The 22,055-nt window shown below is 33.1% G+C and overlaps 1 protein-coding gene across 1 annotated transcript; it reads left to right on the top strand.

The window, feature by feature from the left end:
* Positions 1 to 893: 893 nt before the first annotated feature.
* On the top strand, positions 894 to 3,529 carry LOC120071510 (Duplicated homeodomain-like superfamily protein). Its single transcript, XM_039023833.2, has 2 exons — positions 894 to 1,584; positions 1,918 to 3,529. The coding sequence occupies exons 1-2, from the start codon at positions 1,112 to 1,114 to the stop codon at positions 3,266 to 3,268; spliced, it is 1,824 nt and encodes a 607-aa protein (XP_038879761.2). The 5' UTR covers positions 894 to 1,111; the 3' UTR covers positions 3,269 to 3,529.
* The last annotated feature ends 18,526 nt before the right edge of the window (positions 3,530 to 22,055 follow it).

Consider the following 22,055-nt stretch of genomic DNA (forward strand, 5'->3'; position numbering starts at 1 on the left):
TAATTGGTGGTTTTGAAATAGTATCTGCTCTAGTAAGATGTGATTATTATCCTTACCCCAAATGTCCCATTAGGCTTCTTGGTAATAATTTGTTTTGGGTTTTTGGTTTTTGAGAAGGGTTGTTTTTAAATATAGGAAAATAAACTAAAATATTTACAAAATATGACAAAAGTTTAGAACTATCAAATCAGTGATATTGATAGACACTGATAGAAGTCTATTTATGTCTATCAGTGTCTATCATTGATAGTTATAAAATTTTGTTATAACTTGTAAATATTTTCAACAGTTTTAACATTTGAAATAATTTTCCATTTGAAAATTAATAACCCTATTTCTTCTCTCACTTTCTTCCGATAGTTTGCATTTTTCTTAAGTATAGCAGATGGATTGTGAAAACAAAAACAAATTCTTAAAAACTATTTTTTTAAAATTTGACTTAATTTTGAAAATATGGGTAAAAAACATATAACAGAACAAGAAATTTAGAGGTGGTAAGGATGTTCGTAGGTTTAATTTTAAAAAACTAAAAATAAAAAACCACATGGTTAAATAACGAAACCTTAATTAATAATAATTTAAATTCCACATGGGAGTGAAAAGATTTCAACTTGTCCTAATTATAAAAAATTAGATATACACAAAGTTAAAGCAATAGGGTTCAGTAAGTTAGAAATTATAATATGTATATAATAAAACACAAAACATTGGTAAAGTAGGTGTAGCATGCAGTGAATACTAACTGATATATGTCTCTAATAATGTGTGTGTTGTGTTGTTTGGAGGGTGACTTTCAGTTTCTTAGAAAAGGGTGTGGTGGGCTACATCTTTTTGTCTTCCACAACAAGACAAATTCTTCCATAAAGAAGATTGAGATCTAGAGAGAGAATAATAATAATAATAAAAAAAAACAAAAATATATAGAAAAATTAAAATAAATAAATAAATAAATTGAGAGAGAGATAGGTATAGTATTGTATAGTCTAGGGGTGTGTGTTTTGTTGTGTTTATTTGAAGCATTTTGCCAATTTTACAATAAAAGAGAGAGAAAAGAGAGTTAAAAAGAAGTGAAGAAGAAGAAGAAGAAGAAGAAGAAAGAGCAAACTACACCATGTTTGAAGGATCAGTATCTGAGCAACTTCATCAATTCTTAACTCCAAGAACAGCAGCAACACCACCACCACCACCACCAAATTCCAATTCTCTTCCTTTAATTCCTCTTAATTTTGCTCTTCATTCTCCCAATTTCAACTTCCACCCTTTTGATTCTTACAATGCTAGTTCCACTACTCATCATCAAATTCATCTTCATCAGCCTCATCATTTTTTGCATCATCAATCTCCGAATCCCCGCGAGAATGGCAACGAGAAGAACGACGACGAGACGACGACGACTGGGAATAATTTGCAGGTGGCCATGGATTTGGAGGTCGACAGAGAGAACAACAACAACAACAGATCCATTTTGATGGAGGATCATATTCATCATGATGAATGGAGAAATGACGAGCTTCTTGCCCTCTTAAGAATCAGATCTAATATTGACAATTGCTTCCATGAATCCACTTGGGAACATGTTTCAAGGTCATCAAATTCAGCCCCTCAAAAATTTTAAAAGAGAATTTCTTATTGACTCTTCATTATTTATTTATGTTTTTCTTTCTAATTAAGCATATTCTTTGCTCTTTTCTGTTCTTCTATTTAGTAGGCTAGTTCAATTCAATTGTACTAGAGAGAGAAATGATATAATTATGATATTGTGTTTTTTTTTTTTTTTTTTTTTTCTCCTTGGGAAATACAATAATGTGTGAGGTGTATAACTTTAATATACACTTAAAAAGTAGAATAAATGCAGGCATATATGTTGGTTGCATTTAGTTTTTAGTTTTTTTTTAAAATTAATTATGATGGGTGCAGGAAGTTGGGAGAGGTGGGTTTCAGAAGGACTGCAGAGAAGTGCAAAGAGAAATTTGAAGAAGAGAGCAGATATTTCAACCACAATATTAACTACAACAAAAGTTGTAGGTTCCTCACTCATGAGCTAAATTATCAGCATCATCATCATCAAGATCAAGATGACCTTCTCTTGATTCATGACGGGAAATCCGACGACGGTGGCGCCACCATCGTTGTGGTACCAGAAGAAGGTGAAGAAGAAAAGGAAGCTGATTTCAAAGATGGAGATGGAGAACTGCAGGAGGAAGAAGAGGAGGAGGATTTAAGAAACGACGAAACAAGAGCGACGACTGAGGAAGAACAAGATGAAAGTAGTAGATCAAGAAATTGCAAGAAGAAGAAGAAGAGGAAAATGATGAGGCAAAAAGAATTTGAAATATTGAAGGGTTATTGTGAGGAGATAGTGAAGAAAATGATGATTCAACAAGAGGAAATCCACTCAAAGCTTTTACAAGACATGTTGAAGAAGGAGGAAGAGAAGGTTGCTAAAGAGGAATGTTGGAAGAAGGAACAAATGGAGAGACTTCATAAGGAGCTTGAAGTTATGGCCCATGAACAAGCCATTGCAATTGATAGGCAAGCCACAATCATTGAAATTTTGAACCAAATCACCAATTCAACCACTTTAATTTCTTCCTCTCCATCCAAAAAGGACTTACAAAATTTACTCCAAAGTTTGAATAATTACAATAACAATAATGTCCCAAATTCTCCTTCTTCCTCATCCTTAATCCAAACCCAAACTTCAAGCCCCAACAAAAAACAAGTAGTTGCTCTACCACCCCATGAAAATTCAAGCTCTTTTTCTAGTCAAAATGATCAAATTAAAAAACCTAAAAACCCTTGTTTATCAACTCAAATCCTTGCTCCACAAGATCCCAATTCCTTCATCAATCATTCAAACCCACCACCAAACCCTAAAAGTACTAGAAATCATAAAGATGAGCTTGATGAGTTGGGAAAAAGATGGCCAAGAGATGAAGTGTTGGCTTTAGTAAATGTAAGGTGCAACCTCTACAACAATGGTGACGGTAGTGGCGAACAAGGTGCGTCATTAAAAGCGCCATTGTGGGAAAGAATCTCACAAGGAATGCTTCAATTGGGTTACAAGAGAAGTGCCAAGAGATGCAAAGAGAAATGGGAGAACATAAATAAGTACTTTAGAAAAACTAAAGATGTCAACAAGAAGAGATCTCTTGACTCAAGAACTTGCCCTTATTTCCATCAACTCACTACCTTGTACAATCAAGGCGGAGCAAATAAGCGCCCAGAAAACTGCCCGATCGTGTCACCGGAAAACCACTCCAACTAGTCGGAAAACCACCTCGCAACTTCGTCCAAGAGAATTAGCTAATTGCACGGCTCAAATAATGATGTGGCTGGTATTTATCTAGCTATATATGCAGTTAGAAGTATGAGAAAGATCAATTTACCAATTGTATTTTAAATTTGTATTGAACGGACATATTTTACTGATTTTAACCTGCATTGATAGTGGATGAAAATGCTAAGAATGTGTTAATCTAATTGAGATATTCCAATGCAGCTATCGATCGGACGTTTAGTGCTAAAATTGTATCAATCTAGTTTTGATAGTTTGATGCAAGCTTCAGATCTTTAGTATCTTTCCCGGAAACAGAAAAAGGTAAGAGGTGAGTTTGAGTTCGTCTATGGTTGAGTTTGTGTGTACTTGGTCTGAGCACCGACACAGTGTGAGAAATGAGATCCCAAATTTAATTCAAGCCCATTTGAATTCTTTTTTAATAAATTAATATAAATTCATGCCAATTGCATAATGTATCTATGTATTTCTTTTTTTTTTTTGCTTTTCAGTACATTATTTTTTCTGTTTTAAATATTCTACCGGAGGCTCCAACTCCGAATGGATTGAGTGGGTTATAATAGCACTAGCCCATTTGAGGCATGTGTTAAGAAATCGAGGATGTGACATTGTTGTTTTTTTCTTTTTTTTTTTTTTTTTTTTTTTTTCTCATTTCTTGTATGTGGCCATTCTCTTTACGATTCATGGTTTTGTTCCTTGATTGTCTTTGTTTATATGATATATTGCAATAATTCAAAGAAAAAAGTAGGGACACTTGGTTTAAGTGTACCTATTAGAAAGCACGTCTTTCAGTTGCAAGTTTATGTATATATCGTTTTGAAAATAAAACAATGCTCTCTTCACAAACTTGCTTAACCAATCCCTCTATTCCAAGATTATGAGTCCACATTCTCTTCGTTTCAAGCCATATCATCATTAATAACATCGTCATTTAAAACATCGTCTTGAGCCATGGGAACATACTTCCTCTTCTTGATTGATTATGTGGTTTGTCTTTCTGAAAAAAAAAAAAAAAATAGGGTAAATCTAACATAGAATATAATGTCAAGTACGATGTCACTGCAGACAATATGTATGACAAGTAGGCAACAAGAAAGTAAATAGAAATATAGAGACATAGAGATTGATAAACTAGTTCGGTAGAAATTCACCAACTTCTAGGGGGTTGTGTGCCCGGTGGAACGAAATTAGAGTTTAACTATCACAATGAAAGTACTTATCTGATAGACTTCATATTCAGTGACTCACGTACAATTATCTCTTTAGTTTCAACTTAGGCTATTTGATAGCTCTCAAAAAGAGCTATTATTCTTAGCTTAATCTGAGCTCATTTTTGGACTTTATGTGTTTTGTATTATTTTGTAGATACCAAGCAATCAATAGGTAGAATTAATCATTTGGTGAATAACATGGTTAATTTGAAGTAATTTAGAGGTAATTTGAGCATCCGAGCTTCAAAGAAGTTAAAATTATGAAAATGTCACTGTCACAGAGTTGTAACGCTGGCCTGGCGTTTGTCTGACACTATAAGGCAGAATTTGCAGTGTTGCAACGCTCTGAAGTTTGCATAATGCCAGCGTTACAATGCTCTTCTTAGCGTTGCAATGCTACGATGATTTCTATAAATATCTCCCTTCTCTTTAGGTCAAGACATGCTTAATTTTGGGGCCGAATTTGATGGAGGCCAAAGTTCCTCGAGTTCCTAAAAAAGGACATTTATGGAAAAGGGTCATCACATTCTTCTTCCTTTCCTTTCAAAATTTAGTGTCTTTAGGTTAGTTTTTCTTTTTCTTTTGGGTTGTAATCGATGGATTGGATGAGTATCTCAGATTTGTCTATGAATTAAGAGGTAATTTCTTTCTAATTTTCTTTGAGCAAGAGCTTCATATATAATTTCTTGAGTTTTTTGAAATTAAAATTTGATTTTCTTCAATTATATATTTTTCTTCAAATCTTGATGAATTTAGATTTGCATTTGTTGTTGGACTGACGACCCTATCATGATTGCATATCTCCACTAGTTAATTTCAAGTTCGCACATTTCCTCGTAGTTCGTCTATGCTTGATTTTACCTCGGCAGCAATGGTTGAATGTGTATGCTGAAGATTTATAGGTTGTCCTTGAATTTTGGCATTGCATGTTTAATCTAGATTCGAAAAATAAATCGGTTAATTGAATATGGCTTTTCCTGACATTTAATCAACACGATTGAATCCCCATTCTTAATGCATATATTTTTCTAATTCTACATGATCACCAAGGACCTAGTAGAATTGAGAGCATATAGTTTAATTAGGACATGGTCTTTCCGACCTTAATTAATAATTAGGATGCTTGAATGATTTTGATTTAATTGATTGTCGGCTTTTTAGAGACTAGCTAAGTCGAATCAATTTAGTAGTCATGCATGCATATAATTGAACGTTCGTTTAGTTATCAATTTCCATGATAAAAATTGTATAGGATTCTCTCTCTTGCTATAGAAATTAGATAGACTCCTATTCTAAATTACATTTATCCTTTTAGTTTAATTTTACACGTTTTATCTCTTCCACAAACTAGAAGAATTTCGGAGTTTAATGTCAGTTTTAAACCGACATTAAAGGTCTTTAATAACACAATCTTCAATGTCGGTTGCAACCCATTAAAGCCCGTTAATAAAATTTCCAACCGACTTGAAAGGGCTTCAATGTTGGTTGCAACCGACATTAAAGCCCTTTAATGTCGGTTGCAATTGAAGACCAAGAATCAAATGAAACCCTTTAAACCGACATTGAAGCCTAAAATCTGTCTGTTTTATCAATTATTGTCCCTTTTTTTAAATTCCATTGCTGAATCCATTTTTTCAGTGAAGAAGTTAAAAATGACATTATATGTTTCGTGTTGGGTTAGGAAATGATCGTCATTATTTTTTTATTAAAAAGTATAAAAAAATTTGCATGGCAAGCCATCAATATTTGTCTTCCACCTATGAATTTATCCATAAACAAGAATCAATATTTCCAATCCATTACATATACTCATCAAAATCTGAAATAAACACACTAATCACCAACATTTGCATAACAATAACATACTTTCATAGAATACTTACACCAAGCCATCATTTCTCTCATTCAAAAATATCAAGTAGTACTAATTCCATGAATATTTAACACCAAATACCCCATGAACACAAAAATATTATACATAAATCTTCTAATAAACAGATCATGGTTAGATAAATTTGCATTCATTCTAAGCTAGCATTTACATTCTATTGAGACAAAAAACAAGAATTACATCCTTACACAAATCGGCCAACAAAACTTGCCTATTAGAATTACGTCAATCTCTCCTTAGGTATATGCATTTTTTGTATTGAACTACAAAAAGAAAAAAAAAAGAAGATAAATTCAACATAAGTTTACATCCATTTATTAAATTAAAGCTAGTATATAAAAAATAAATAATTTACATACGAGGCTAGTAATGGGAGTAGTAGGATTATGCACTATTTTTTTAATATACTTTTGCACATAGTACCCGCATCCTATAGAATCTAATTGACGGGAGCACTGCATATAAAGAAGTTGAAAATAATTATTTTTACATTCGAATGAATATAAATTGTTAAAAAATGAATGCAAATTTACCTTTACAGGTTTTCATTTTGGAGAAGACCGATGGTCCACTCAATAGTTTGAAAACATTAGTTAAACATAAATACTTCAATTAAGAGCTAAGAAAGTTCAATTACACTTACATATTTATAACTCCATGAAAATCCTCTTGAACCTTACTTCGAAGAGAGTCCAAAACATAAACACAATTTTCTTGTCGATTGATTAGAATCAATATCCAATAACTATAATAAGCAACAATTTTGAAATATTAGTATGTGTATAATGCAAATTAAAAATAACTTAAGAACTTGTATTTACTTACTCTGTGTTATATGGAATAAAGATTAATTGGTCTAAATTAGCCAATTTTAGTTGATTGGCTAAATTTCTGGATCAAATATCTTGAGACTTCACGTGTGGCAATATTCTTGCTTGATCAATTATAAAAAAACTTCTTTGTAATATCATGACCACATTCATCCCAAAGATACCTAAACAAAGTAAAATTTATTATTTAAACATGAAACAAAGTATACATGAGTGAATCTAGATGAGTAATACTCATGCAATGTATGTCAAAATACACATGTAGCCTATTTCAACCATATTGCAATATTGGATCAGATCATCGTGACCTAAATAAATAAATTTATCTCTTCCAAATATATGCTCGTCCAAAGTGATACAGATCATGTCTACATCGTTCATGTGATGCATGCCATGTATGTTCAAGAGTTTGATGGTACCATTGGTGTCAGTATATTTGGAGGACTGGCCGAAGCTCTTAATTGTTGAATGGTCCTACCATAACCAAAGTTACAAAAATTCAAAGTAGGAAAAATAATAAATAACCAAACTCATAAACTAAAAAGGAAACATATTTTTTTCTCGTCAACCATAACTACAAAGTTCACGAGGGCCATTTTACGAAGTTGCCCATTGTTTGCTTTAAGAACTTTATTTTACCCTTCACGGAATTGGTATAGGCAAATCTTCTCCAATGACAATGTCAATCAAAACTTTAACAGTTAAGCATGGCACATCATCATCAAATGTTGTGGCTACTGCAACAATATTATCTACAGTTCCTATAGCCAAGTGGCATGGTGTCCCCTTAACAAATTTAAAAGAACTTATATCATGCATGGTTAAGCACGTACAATATGATTAAAATTTAAAAGTCAAATAAATAAATTACCTCCAAATCTTCTTTAGACATCTTCTTCAGTATCTTCTTCAGATGCACTTAGTGCAACACTTCCAACAGATGATTTGGACTGATGAAGATTGTCTGCTGTGAGTTCTTTCTCTTGACACTTTACCATGTCGAACATTTTTTTGACACTAGAGCCTCCTTCAATTTCTTGGCTCATAGAGGACTTTGGTTTTACTAATTTGAAATATTGAGAATAGGAAACAAAATCACCCATTCCTCTAACACGTCCCCAATGTTCTTCCGTACCCAATGCTTTGATGAGAACATCTTCACCTTCATGAACTTCAGCCAATTTATCCTATAAAACATATTACAATTTTCACACAATATCTATATCATCTTAAACTTTATATATATGTCATCTTAAATTTTGCATAGTATATACTTACAATCCGTTTAGCACATTCTCGAGTAACTTCATCAAAGTATTCATTATTCTTTCCTTTTCTTGCTTTCTTCCATAAAGTCGCCCGATAAGAAGGGTCATTCGATAGGTTCTACATGAACATACATATTTAATTAGCATAAACATATTAAAATAAAATATTTAATTTAATTCGAATAACTCACTAATTCTTGGGCAAGATTCGCATAGCCCTTCTGAGAAATGTGGTGATTATATACACATTTCGCACGTCTTTCTTTTTTAATACGACTGATTTTCTGTACAACAAATCTAGTTGAAGTTATCTATCAAAATAATGATAATGTTGACATGTAATTTATTGTGAATGACTTACCTCCCATTCTTCACTCAATCATTCATTGACGAACGATATCCAATGATCTTGCTCTATATGAGAATATTGTTGCGGTGGAAATTGTAAGACCAAGGGTTCATCCTTAAATGGAAGTATGAACTTTTGAGTCAACGTTGTCTTGAAAGTCTGAAACTTCCTAGATGCAGACAATATACAATGTTTGCACTTAGAGTCCACATTGAATGACATCTGCACAATGAAAAAAGTAGTTAAACAATAAACTAATAAACTACTATGCACGTGAATTAAAAGTTTAGAAAACATATCGCTACACAATCAAAAAGTTTGTCTTTTAAATGGTTTGAAACTTTTTTCCAAGAATCATGCGTTATAGGAATTTGTTGTCGAACACAAACTCCTATATAACTCTGCATCTTCTTTGCTCCAGATCCAACTGGTTGTTCATGTTCATTATAATCGATGGTCAATCATTGCCCAGATGTCCTTATTTGTGCCAACTCATACATTGTAGTTGGGCCACGTGGTATACTTATTCTACTAGTTTTTGTGGGATCATATTTCTATCATCATCGCTGCTACTTGTTGAAGTTTCCATGTCAATCTGCAAAAAAAAAAAAAAAAAAAAAAAAAAAAAAAAAAAAAAAAAACTCACACAAAAAACATATAATCTTAATATTTAAATACACATAACCATAGTAAATGACATACCATGTTTAATACATTATTTATCAACCCATCTACCCTTACAATCATTTCTAATGTATGTGGATGTTGTATCATCAATCTCAATAGATGTATCAACATTGGGCATTCTTTGCATACCTCCATAACCACACTCTTGTATCATATCTCCTATTTTATCTTCATAAAAATCATCCTCAATTGTTCGTTGTGGAGATGTTAAAACAATTGACCAACTCGAATTTGCAGGATCTTTTACATAGAACACTTGTTTTGCTTGGGAGGCTAAAATAAATGGGTCTGATTTATGTCCAATACGATTGAGGTCCACAATAGTAAACCCAAACTCGTTTGTTTTGACTCCAGTTCTATTCTCAATCCAATTACATTTGAATAAAATAAATGATAATCCATGATAGTCAAGCTCCCATATTTCTTGTATTACACCATAAAAGGTCATATCTGACATGACAGACCTTTTATCCTTAGCACTAGAGACTTGCATTGTGGTAGTCGTTATACTAACTCCACTATTTTGAACCCTCATAACATCATTGCGATTCTTTGTGTGATAGTAGTAACCATTGACCACATAACCAGAATATTTTGCCGCGGTTGGACAAGGTCCATTAGCTATCCATCTCAAAGAAGGCGATATGGAATTTTTGGTAACTTCGAGAGCTAGTGCAACCTACGATATATTTCATAATATTTTAATAGTTAACATTTAATTATATATCAAATAGTAGGTCTCTAGAGACTACCCGTGTGGACAACCACCGACTGAATGTACGATTATCCTCTTCTTGAAGCCACTTTCTACTTTTATTTTTACCATAATTGAGCTTAGACAAAATATCCACATGTTGCCTATTATAAATTACAAAGTTACTAGATTATTGAATAATCAAGTAACCTAAAACGAGTAAAATGGATATCTACATACTCGACGTAAGGAAGCACATCATTTACATTTTGAATGACATAAAGATGAGCTTAATCCAACTCATCCTTACTCGGTATGATAAAAGAAGTAGCTGGCAATGCTCTATCAATGTTTGAATTCGCTTTTTTTGTTAATGAGTTTAACCCAATAGAATTAACACCAGATACGAATTCAGAACAAAACTCTATAGTCTTTTCAACAGTATAATTTCTCCAACACATCCTTCTGGTCGATTTCTATTTCGTACATAAGTTTTCAACATTTTCATGTATCGTTCAAAAGGATACATCCACCTCAAATAAATAGGTCCACAAAACTCAACTTCTCTTACGAGATGCACTACAAGGTGTACCATTATTGTGAAGAATGATGGAGGAAAATACTTCTCTAAGAGGCATAGAGTGACAACGATATCCTTTTGCATACCCTTTAACTGAGATGAATCGATCGCCTTGCAACATATAGCATTAAAGAAGAAGCATAGGCGAGTAATTGCAAGTCTTACATGTTTGGGTAAAATATCACGAATGGCTACCGGTAATAATTGTTGCATAAGAACGTGATCGTCATGCGACTTAAGTTCGTAAAGTTTTAAATCTGTGAGCGACACTAAACTTTGAATGTTCGATGAAAGCCTTTCAGGTACTTTAATTTCTGATAGTACCTTAAAAAAGCTCAATTTCTCAGCTCTGTTAATGTATAACATGCGGGAGATAAAAAGACTTTTTTCTCTCCTACTTAAGGGGCTAAATCTGATCTAATGTTCAATTCCACCAAATCTAATCGAGTTTTTATTCCATCATTCGTTTTACCAGGAATATCAAGCAATGTGCTTATAAGATTTGCACATACATTCTTTTCAATGTGCATCACATCTAAACAATGTCGCACGTCAAAATACTTCCAGTATTCTAACTAAAAAAGAATAGATTTTTTCTTACAATAAGTTGAAGGGCTATCTCCACTGTTCTTTTCCTTGATAGTTTTCTTACCAAATGAATATTGATACTTACTTGTTTTTGTAAGAATTTCTTCCCCACTCAATGGTTCTGGAGCAAATTCTAATTCTTGTACGCCATTAAAAGCTTTCTTTTGTTTCCTATATGGAAGATGCCGGGGTAGAAACGTGCGATGCTCGAGATATGCCATCTTCTTCCCTTTTGGTAAATAAGTGGATGAAGTATTCTCTCCACAAATTGGACATACATGATATCCTTTAACTGTACAACCACACAAGTTACCATACATAGGAAAATCATTAATGGTCCATAATAAAATAGCTTTAAGTATGAAATATTGTTCTTCATATGCATCGTAACATTCTACCCCATCTTTCCAAAGTTTTTTCAAGTCATCTACTAACAGAGCTAAATAAACATCTATGTCATTTCCCGGTTGTTTAGGACCAGATATTAGTGCAGTCAACATAAAAAATTTCCGCTTCATGCACAACCATGGAGGTAGATTGTACGTCACTAACATCACTGGCCAACGACTATATCTACTACTAAGATCTCCATGTGGATTTACCCCATCTGTCGAAAGAGTAAGACGAAGATTTCTAGGTTCTGACCCAAACTCTGGCCACAAATTGTCTATTTTTTTTTTCCATGATAGGGCATCTTTGGGATGTTTTAATAAACCATCTGTTTCTTTTTTTAGCATGTCACGTCAATAAACTTGTTGTTTCTTTACTTCGAAACATTCTTTCAAATCTTGGAATTGGGGGGAAATACCACATGACTTTTGCTGGGATATTCTTAGCCCTTTCTTTTAAATTTTTTTGAAACTTTCATCTTGACGTACCATAAATGGGGCATACATTTGTATTAGAGAGTTCTTTTCTAAACAAGCAACAATCATTTCTACATGCATGAATCTTCTCGTACTTCATTCTAAGAGCACCCAACATCTTTTTTACTTCATAAGTAGAAGTTGGAATTTCATTAGGACTACGTAATATGTCATGAATTAATTCCAACAACTCAGTGAAACTCTTATCGTTCCATCCAAATTTAGCTTTCAAATTATATAACTTTACCAATGTAGATAATTTGGAAAAAGTTTTACAATTTGGGTACAATGGTTTCGTCGCATCATCTAATAATTCTTCAAAATTATTGAATTTTTCACTAAAATAGTTATTGTATGTAGCCTCAAACATTCCAATTGTGTCATCAACATCAACATCATCCTCATCAACTTCGTCTCTTTTACTTGTAGACTCATTTTCATTATTTCTCTTAATTGGTAATGATTCATCGTGAAAAATCCATATCTGATAACTTTGATCTATACCATTAAAAAATAAGTGATCTCTTATTCTGTTCACATTTAGAGTCTTTGCATTCACACACTTCAAACATGGACAACTCATGACATTTGGTATATTTAAATGTTGTAGACCATTTTTAATAAACATCTCGACCCCTAAACCATACTCTGTTGACATTCTATTCATTTTCATCCATGACTTATCCATGATTGTAAAATATGCAACTTAATCTACAAAAATGAAAAACAATAACAAGGAAAAATTTAAAAGCATAAAATCATGATTGTAAAATATGCAATATCAACAGCTTAATCATTGGAAAAAAACATAAAATTAATTTAGCCCATTAAGTATTGCCATTTTTGTTTTATCTTATATTTATTTATATACCTTGTGTTTCCTTATTCTCCAAATATCATTAAGAAGCTCTCCACTACACAACACCATTGTATTCGATTTTCTTCACCACCTTTTCTCTCAAACATAACCAAAAGCATTTCAAATAACTCCTAAGTAACACTTGAACCACACCAATCAATAATCAACAAATTTCAAGACTACCAACCAAGTATATATTCTTCAACTAATTTAATTCCAACATTTCTAAATTTCAATAAGCTTAATCATTAAAATAAAAATAAAAATAAAATGAATTAAATAACTTTAAATTACTAAATTGAAACTTCATATGAAAATAAAATTATACCTTTCCAAGCAAATAACTTAAACAACCCACAAACTTGAAGAGATCCGAACCAGAGTTCGAAGATTGGAATGCCGGAAAGCATCAGACCTTTGCGAACAAAGTTGAGATGGTAGATCTGATAAACGGCGAGCTCACCACAACGTCGGTGACCCACCTCTACGACCTGAACCACCGAAAGAAACCTACTGAAAAAACCCCACGAAACCCACTAGACAACCCACGAAAGCAACCGGACACACTCGAACGACCGGACAACCACGCGAATAAATGCCACATGACAAACTGGACAACCCACGCGCCGGAGAACACCCAACTGGACAACTAACCCATGCACTGGAAAACACCTAACCGGACAACCAACCCACGTGACAGCCGGAGAACACCCAACCGGACAAACAACCCACACGACCAAATGGACAACCAACCCAACTGAAAACGACCGGAGAACACCCACGACGATGATCCACCACCGGAAGAAGCCCACGACAACGCAGATCTAAGGAAAACCATTGACGAGAACCCAATTTGAACCCACGAAAACCAACCAAAAACCCACGAATACCGGTGATGACAACCCACGAACTAATGTGCACGGCAAGCTGAGAGCACCGGCCGGTGACGAAAACCCCACCTGAAGGCAGCGCCAAACAGCTGAGAGAGGAGAGAGTTTGTTTGGGTAAAGAGCTGGTCGAGGGTTTGTAATTTTAGTAAAGGTAGCGGTGCGAGTTGAGAGAAGATCACGAGGAAGGAAATGAAATTTTGATAAAATTAATAATAATAATAATAATGGGAGGCCTTTAATGTCGGTTTTAAACCGACATTGTAGGCCATCTTCAATGTCGGTTTAAAACCGACATTAAAAATCTGTTTTTTTAACCGAAATTATACATTAGAGACTACTATTTTCAACCGACATTGAAGACCAAAATTGTTGTAGTGACATCAAAGGCCCCCATTCACCACTCTAGTTTAGAAATTAACTTAACGAAACAAATCGTGCTTCCCTATGGATCGTCTTAGAATTACCACTGTTGCTACGTTACAGTAGTAATAGGAGTAGTTTGGTATTATAAACTTTCTTTTGTTTTATAGTCCTTTTTGGGAATTAAACGACACTGTAAGAGGATTAAACACTCCCCCCTAAATTTGAGCTCCCCTCACCTTCACAAAGAAGTTTCTCCAAGCTTTGTATTAGTTCCTCTCAATACAACATATTTAGGCTCCCCCTAATAGTGATATCCTCTCACATTCATCAAATTTAGGCTCCTCCTAATAGTGAGATCCCCTCACATTCATCAAATTTAGGCTCCCCCTAAATATGAGTTTTCATTATCTTCAACGTACTTAGGCTCCTCCTAAATATAATATCAAATCAAACTCCTCCCGAGTTCTACAATGGCTACTGAACCAAAAACTCAATGACAAATACAAGGATTTTCAATAATAATAAATGGAGGTTAAGGCTTAGACAAACCCTATGCTCAAAACTCTCAATACATACATTTCTAATAAGGCGACTAACCCTAAAATTGAATAAGAATTCAATATAATTAAGGCTAGCTTTGAGAATATCTTTTAGGAGTGAATAAATATTCTGCGCTGGAGAATAAGGAAAGCAACCACAAAAATCTGTAAATCAACGTAGACAAATAAGAAAAAGATATGTTACCGAATCTGCTATCAAACATGTAACTTTTGAGTTTTATGTCCTAAAACTCGTAGATAGAAAATATAAATAATTAACTGTTATCAATAAAGAGTTATTGATATTATCTCAATAAGTATTGATAATATTGTATTTGTTTTTTCTTAATAACCCTAAATCCAATAAACTAACATCCTAGGCTTTCTTATGAGTTTTGAACTGTATGTGGAGACATATGTGGAAGGATTGGAATTCCCCGCAGCAGAAGCAATTGGATGCATCAGTATCTAGATTTCGTTTTATAGAACGTACAACATAATTCAAAATGACGAAAATCATGGAAAAACATAAACCTAAGCATGTCAACTACTGTAAAAATGGAGAAAAGAGATAATATATCACATACCCATTGAAGACCAATTCTTCACGTTCCTCCAATTTGTGCCATCTTCTCCCGATCTCATGAACATTGCAATCGGACACCACCACATGGTCTTCCTCGTTATTCTCAAGGACGTGAATCGTGCAGAGGTGTGAGCTTGCGCTTAATTTTGGCATAAGGGAAGGAGAAGATTAAGAGATTTTTTTTTTTTTTCAAAATCATTATGCAGAAAACTCAAATAGAAGGTGAATCAGAGAGAGAGGGTCAAGAACCTTTCTCTCTTCTCCTACAATTGGTTACGTGAGAGAGGGAGAGAAATAAAGGGTGAGGGAGTTTTAACTCCCTCCCCTTTAATAATAATTCAATTCAATTCAATTCAATTTAAAAAATTTGAATTTAATATATATATCTATATCTATCTATCTATCTATCTATCTATCTATCTATCTATATATATATATATATATTAACTTCTTAATATATATACGAACTATATGTTATATCACATATAACATATATTACCTATAGTTAATGTTATATATCATATAACATAAACCATAGTTTATTATTCTATCAAATAACCTAATGTATTAATATGAGTCATGTTCATATTAATTCTAACCTATAGTTTTTATATGAATCACATTCATATAAATTAATATTTGAATCACATTCAAATAACAACTCCTCTCAATAAACTATATAAATTTAATATGAATCATATTCATATTAATTATAACATATAGTTTCTATGTGAATCATATTCAAATATTTTATTTCTCTCATAAAACTATATAAATTTAATATAAATCATATTGTAACATATAGATTTATATGAATCATATTCATATAATTAATATTTGAATCATATTCAAATATTTATTTTTCTCATAAAATTATATAAATTTAATATGAATCATATTCACATTAAATTTTAACATATAGATTTTATATGAATCATATTCATACAATTAATATTTAAATCATATTCAAATATTTATTTCTCTCATAAAATTATATATTGTATCAATATAGAAAAATTTACAAGACATAATAAAATTTTAGAACTATCAATGATAGACACTGATAGACGCTTATAGACACTGATAAACATCTATCAGTGTCTATCAATATCACTAATAGATACTGATAGAAGCCTATCAGTTTCTATCAGCGTCAATCATTGATGGTTAAAAATTTTTGCTATATTTTGTAAATATTTTGGTTTATTTTTCTATATTAAAAAACAACCCTACAATTAATTCCATTTAATTACTTTGAATGATTACAAATTAAACAAAAATTAATTTGATTCTTATCAGTTCTCATTGAGCTAACGAGGGGACCTTATGAACCTATAGATTGAAGCTCCAATGATACGAGATTAATTAATTAAACTCTTTTAATCAAATTAATCAACATTTATTAACTGTCGGTCACTCCACTATAGACCGATAGCTGAACTCGTCGCACTATAGATATATTTCTATGTCCATTGGATATAACCAATCAATAGTCCATTGACCCTTCACAAATTACTCGTAAGTACAATTGGGTCAAATTATCGTTTTACCCTTGTAGTTACATCTAACTTCTTAAGTATCATTGATCCTTTTAATGAACAATTAGTCATAGTCTAACTATGATCGAACCTCTCTGAGGCCAGGAGAGGGTAAGGTGCCTCATTGTTCAAGTCCTAAAATCAGCCTTTAAGGGAGCAATTTATCTTCTTACCCTAACTATTGGGAAGGAATGAATTCCTTCTTATGTAGTTCTGTTCCCAGCTCCTTAATCAGACGAATCCCCAAAATGGTAGGCTTATTGAGTCGGCGAATCTGGCCACTCTCACCCATACAAATCAAAGGATCACCCTCATAGACAGATATTCACAACTCACTCAAGATAAAGGTCAAGTCATCTATGGTCATCTTAGAAAATGTAAGTCTATACTAGCAACGACATTATAAAGAGAGACTTAACATTTCGTGGTTCGATCTTTATACAATCTCTTTTGTATAAGATACACTCACTCACATGTCTCCACAAAAATGATCAGGATTAGATCATTTGTAGTACTTTACAACAATTATAACAACTACAAAGCAAGCCTTATCAGTAGTGTTACTAGGATAAAACACCTAACTTTATCCATATACTATAGACCATTTAGGTTATCACTTAAACATGATCCACTTGTATGTCTCCACATACATGTTTAAGTTACATAAGATAACCTTGGATTTTAGGTTAATGGATTATTGCACAAGTAACATAAAATTAATCAACCATTGATTCAACTAACATAAAACTACAAGGGTTTAGGGCATACACCCCAACAATCTCCCACTTGCACTAAAATCGGGGAAATACGAGTCACTGAGACATGTATCCTAGGGAATACACTATACCCTACATGCTCTCCCACTCACCCTAGCACACTAGAGACATGTCTCATATTCCTAGACAACTTAGGAGATTCTCTCACACTTTAGCCTAGAGAGTCCTTTTATATAATACAAACAGTTATGTCAATAAGAACCATTTATTCACCAATGAGATGTACCCACATTCCATGTTATTTCTTCCACTAGGTGCTTACATATGGTCTCTAACCTAATCCTTTGAATCACGTTATCACATAAAGTGAATAGATTAAGTTATATCTGAAATAGTTTTCAAATATCTCAAGACACATTGAACATAGGAAAATTATTACTTCACAAGCAAAATACTGTCGCTCAGTCCAATAGATATCATCTAGGATAAAACATGGATTTCTCTAAATCCAATATGAAATAATGTAACTCGTAAAAAATCAAATCTTAAACTATATACATTGAAGTTTCATTATTTGTAAGTTTTAATTTTCAACACTCAATGGTCATACCATCGAATTTCCCGATTAAACCAACCATGTATATTAAATGTTAATGAAGTCTCATGTAAAATTGATATCCCTTTAACATTTGAGGTGTCTTAGAAAATATTTTCCTCAGACATATCAACGTCATTGTAGAATGGTATATTACCATTCTATCTATAGCAATCGCATTGAACATTAAACAACTACTTTGTAAACGTAAAATGCATGAGACAAATTAAACAAAATGTGCTAAACATTTGTATGTGGACTTTTAATATATAAAATCACTTCAAATCAACTATTTGAAATTAGTTGAATAGATAAAACTTGTATATTGATTTTTACTTCATTCATAATGAGCAAATATCAATATACAATAGATAAATATCCACGTTTCATTTTCTTGTCTGTCAAAAGAATTTCTTGAAATTGTATAGGTGCTTTGAACTGCTTTTCATAAAAGAAGGTATTCATTTTTACATATCTCATATGCAACAATGAATCCACGAAGACTCTGCTATAATACTAGGTCGAAAATTGACTTATAGTCGATTTTCACCTAACATCTCTAGCGTGGGTTTTCACTTGACGCCAAGAGGCTTACTTTGAATATCTCTATCTCCATATACTATACTTCCAAGATTCCTTTCCTAGACCCATGCATATCCTTTGAGGTTTCCCCATCAATGAAAGTCAAGGTCTTTACAAGCCACTATGGCTAGTAAGATTCTAATAGAGGTATGTTTTACTACAGATGAGAAAATTTCATTAAAGTCTACTCCCTCCTTCTATTTAAACCCTTTAGTCACTAATCTTGCTTTAAACTTTACTTCATCATTCAGTAGACCTATGAACTTCCTCTTAAAAACCCATTTATAAGGAATAATGCTTTTATCTGATGGTTTTTCAACTAACTCCCAAGTGTTATTCTTGTAGAGTGAGTTGAGTTCATGATTCATAGCTTCTGTTTGTTGCTTGTTGTCTTTACTATTCAAGGCTTCTTCATAGGTATAAGGATCCTCATCGGGAGTATCTATTGAAAAGCTAGCTATTGCAATCAACCCTTGCAAATCGAGTAGGGGGTCTGATAATTCTTCTTCCTCTGTCTTTTGTTAGGCTATAATCAGTCAAGTTCTTAGGTTGTTCTTCTTTTTCTTCTTGCAAGTGAGAGTTGGGAACACTTTTTGTTGGTAGCTTATCACCATTACTTGAATTGTTATACCTTGAATGAATCTCTCTTGATGGTTTGTAGAAGATTCATTCAAGTTGTAATCAATAGTATGCTTCAATCCTTCTGAATCCATATAAAGTTTATCTTCCTTAAAGATAACATCTCTACTAATTAGGCTTCTATCATTAGAGAAATCTTATAGCTTGTAGCCGTTCAATCTTTCAGGGTAGCCTAAAAACATATACTTTAAATCCCTTGTTTCAATCTTGCTTTGTTTGATGTGAACAAAAGCAGTGCACTCAAAAGGCATTAGATGAGTGAGATGAGGACCTGTTCCAGTCCATCTTTCTTCTGGAGTCTTCATGTTGATAGAAACACAGGGACTTCTGTTCACAATGTAGATAGCAGTGGCTAGTGCTTTAGCTTAGAAGTTTTCTGAGATGTTGGCTTCTAAGATCATCCATCAAAGTTCTGTTCATTCTTTCGACAACTCCATTTTGTTGAAGGGTGTATGCCACTATCCTATATCTAGAAATGCAAAACTCATTGCATAGAGAGTTAAAGTTATTTCTAAGGAACTCTAGGCCATTATCAGTCCTAAAGTATTTGATCTTTCTTTCTATTTGAGTTTTTAATTTAACTTTCCATATTTTAAAATATTCAAGAGTTTGATCTTTAGATTTTGGAGGATAGGTCCATACTTTCCTTAAAAAGTCATCTATTAAGGATAAGAAGTACCTTGAACCTCCCCAAGATAGGGTCTTTGTTGGTACCCCAAAGATCTCTATGTATGTAGTCAAGGACAGCTTCTAAATAGTGTTCTCCTTTAGAGAACTTTAATCGTTTTGATTTTTCATAGATGCAATGATCATAGAAACCAAGCCTCTTCATTCATTTCGCTTGTATCAGCCCTTGCTTTTGCAACTCACTGAGACCTCTCTCACTAATATGTGAGAGTCTTAGATGCCATAATTCTAACTCATTATCTTTCTCAGATCCAAAAGTCAAAGCATACTTAGGTCTATTCACCTTTCTAACAATATATAAACCTTCTTTCTTCCTTCTAGTGAGAATAACTCTGTCTTGCTTCATTATCTCCAAGCATCCCTTTTCAACATGAATGGAACAACATATGTCATCAAGCATACCTAAAGAGATAAGATTTCTCTTCAGTTTTTGAATATGTCTAACACTTTTAAGGAGTACCTCCCTGTTGTTTGAGAGCTTCAATAACACTAAGCCTACACCAATAATCTCACATTCTTGGCTATTTCCCATGTAAACTGATTCTCCCTCTTCTGATTTGTATTCAACAAACCAGTTTTTCTTAAAGGTCATGCGATAGGTACACCCTGAGTCTAAAACCCAGTTTTCCTCCTCAGTTTCAATTTCCATGGCCTTCTGGTTGGTTTCTGCCAAGACCTCAATATATTCAAAGGTCTCACCTCCAATAGGACCATAGTTTCTCCCATGTTCCCTTCCTCTTCTATGATCATCTCTTGTAAAGTCTCTGTTTCAATTAGTTCTTCTTTGCTATAGGTTTATACCTTATGTTTTCATCTTTTCTAGAAGTTTTGCCCCTCTCAAGACAAATTCTTTTAAAATGCCCTTCCTCGTGATATATGAAACACTTCAGTACTGTTTTTTCTTTTATTCATCCTTTGGCCTTTGTTGTTGTAATTCCTCTTGGAATGATTCCTCCCTTTAGAAAAAAGAGATTCTGCCTCACTGTTAATTTTATTCTCTACATTTAGCTCAATTTCCTTGCTTTTTAAGGTTGTTATGACTAAATTCACAGTTATGTTTTCTCTACCATATTTCAATGTTGACTTCACTTATTTGTAGGCATCATGGATCGAGTTTATCAGAATAGAAACTTCACTTTCTGCCCCTAGCTTTTCTCCAGACTGATCGAGAGTATTGGTGAGTTTCTTGAACTCATCCAAGTTCTTGTCTAAGGTTTTGTTCTGGTTCATTTTGAAGGAAAAAGCTTCCCCTTATAAAGATTTTATTTTACAAGTCTTTCTTGTCATAAAGTGCCTTTAGCTTCTCCCAGATATCAAAAGCAGTGGTCTCATCAATCACCTATCTCGATACAGTGTCAATGATGTTGAGGATGAATGTTCTGTAAGCAATTTCTTCTATAGTATCTTTTTCCTCTTTACTCAGATTTGCAAGGAGTGTCTTTGGGTCTTCTAAGGCCTTCAAAGCCTTCTGTGATAAAAAAATGGCAGTGATCCTTTTCGCCCAAAGAGTAAAGTCACCATTCGAATTTTTCAATTTCAAACTTCGTTGTAGTCATTTTTATTTCCTTCCTTCTTCTAAGGCTCTTATACAAATTCTTGAAAAATAAAATGTATTTATTTATTGTTGAAAGTGTAAGCCATAACTAAGCTACTTCTTCATACATGAGTATAATCCTTATGTTAAAACCATTTCTGAAGAAACTCTAATGTGAGAACATTGAGCGGAAGCGGATTGACCAAATTTCATAATTTATTGAATGCAATGTTTTACAGTAAACAAGTAATAAGATATGTATTTA

Source organism: Benincasa hispida, chromosome 2, assembly GCF_027475165.1.
Source record: "Benincasa hispida cultivar pf3 chromosome 2, pf3_genome.v1.1, whole genome shotgun sequence".
Classification (NCBI taxonomy): Eukaryota; Viridiplantae; Streptophyta; class Magnoliopsida; order Cucurbitales; family Cucurbitaceae; genus Benincasa; species Benincasa hispida.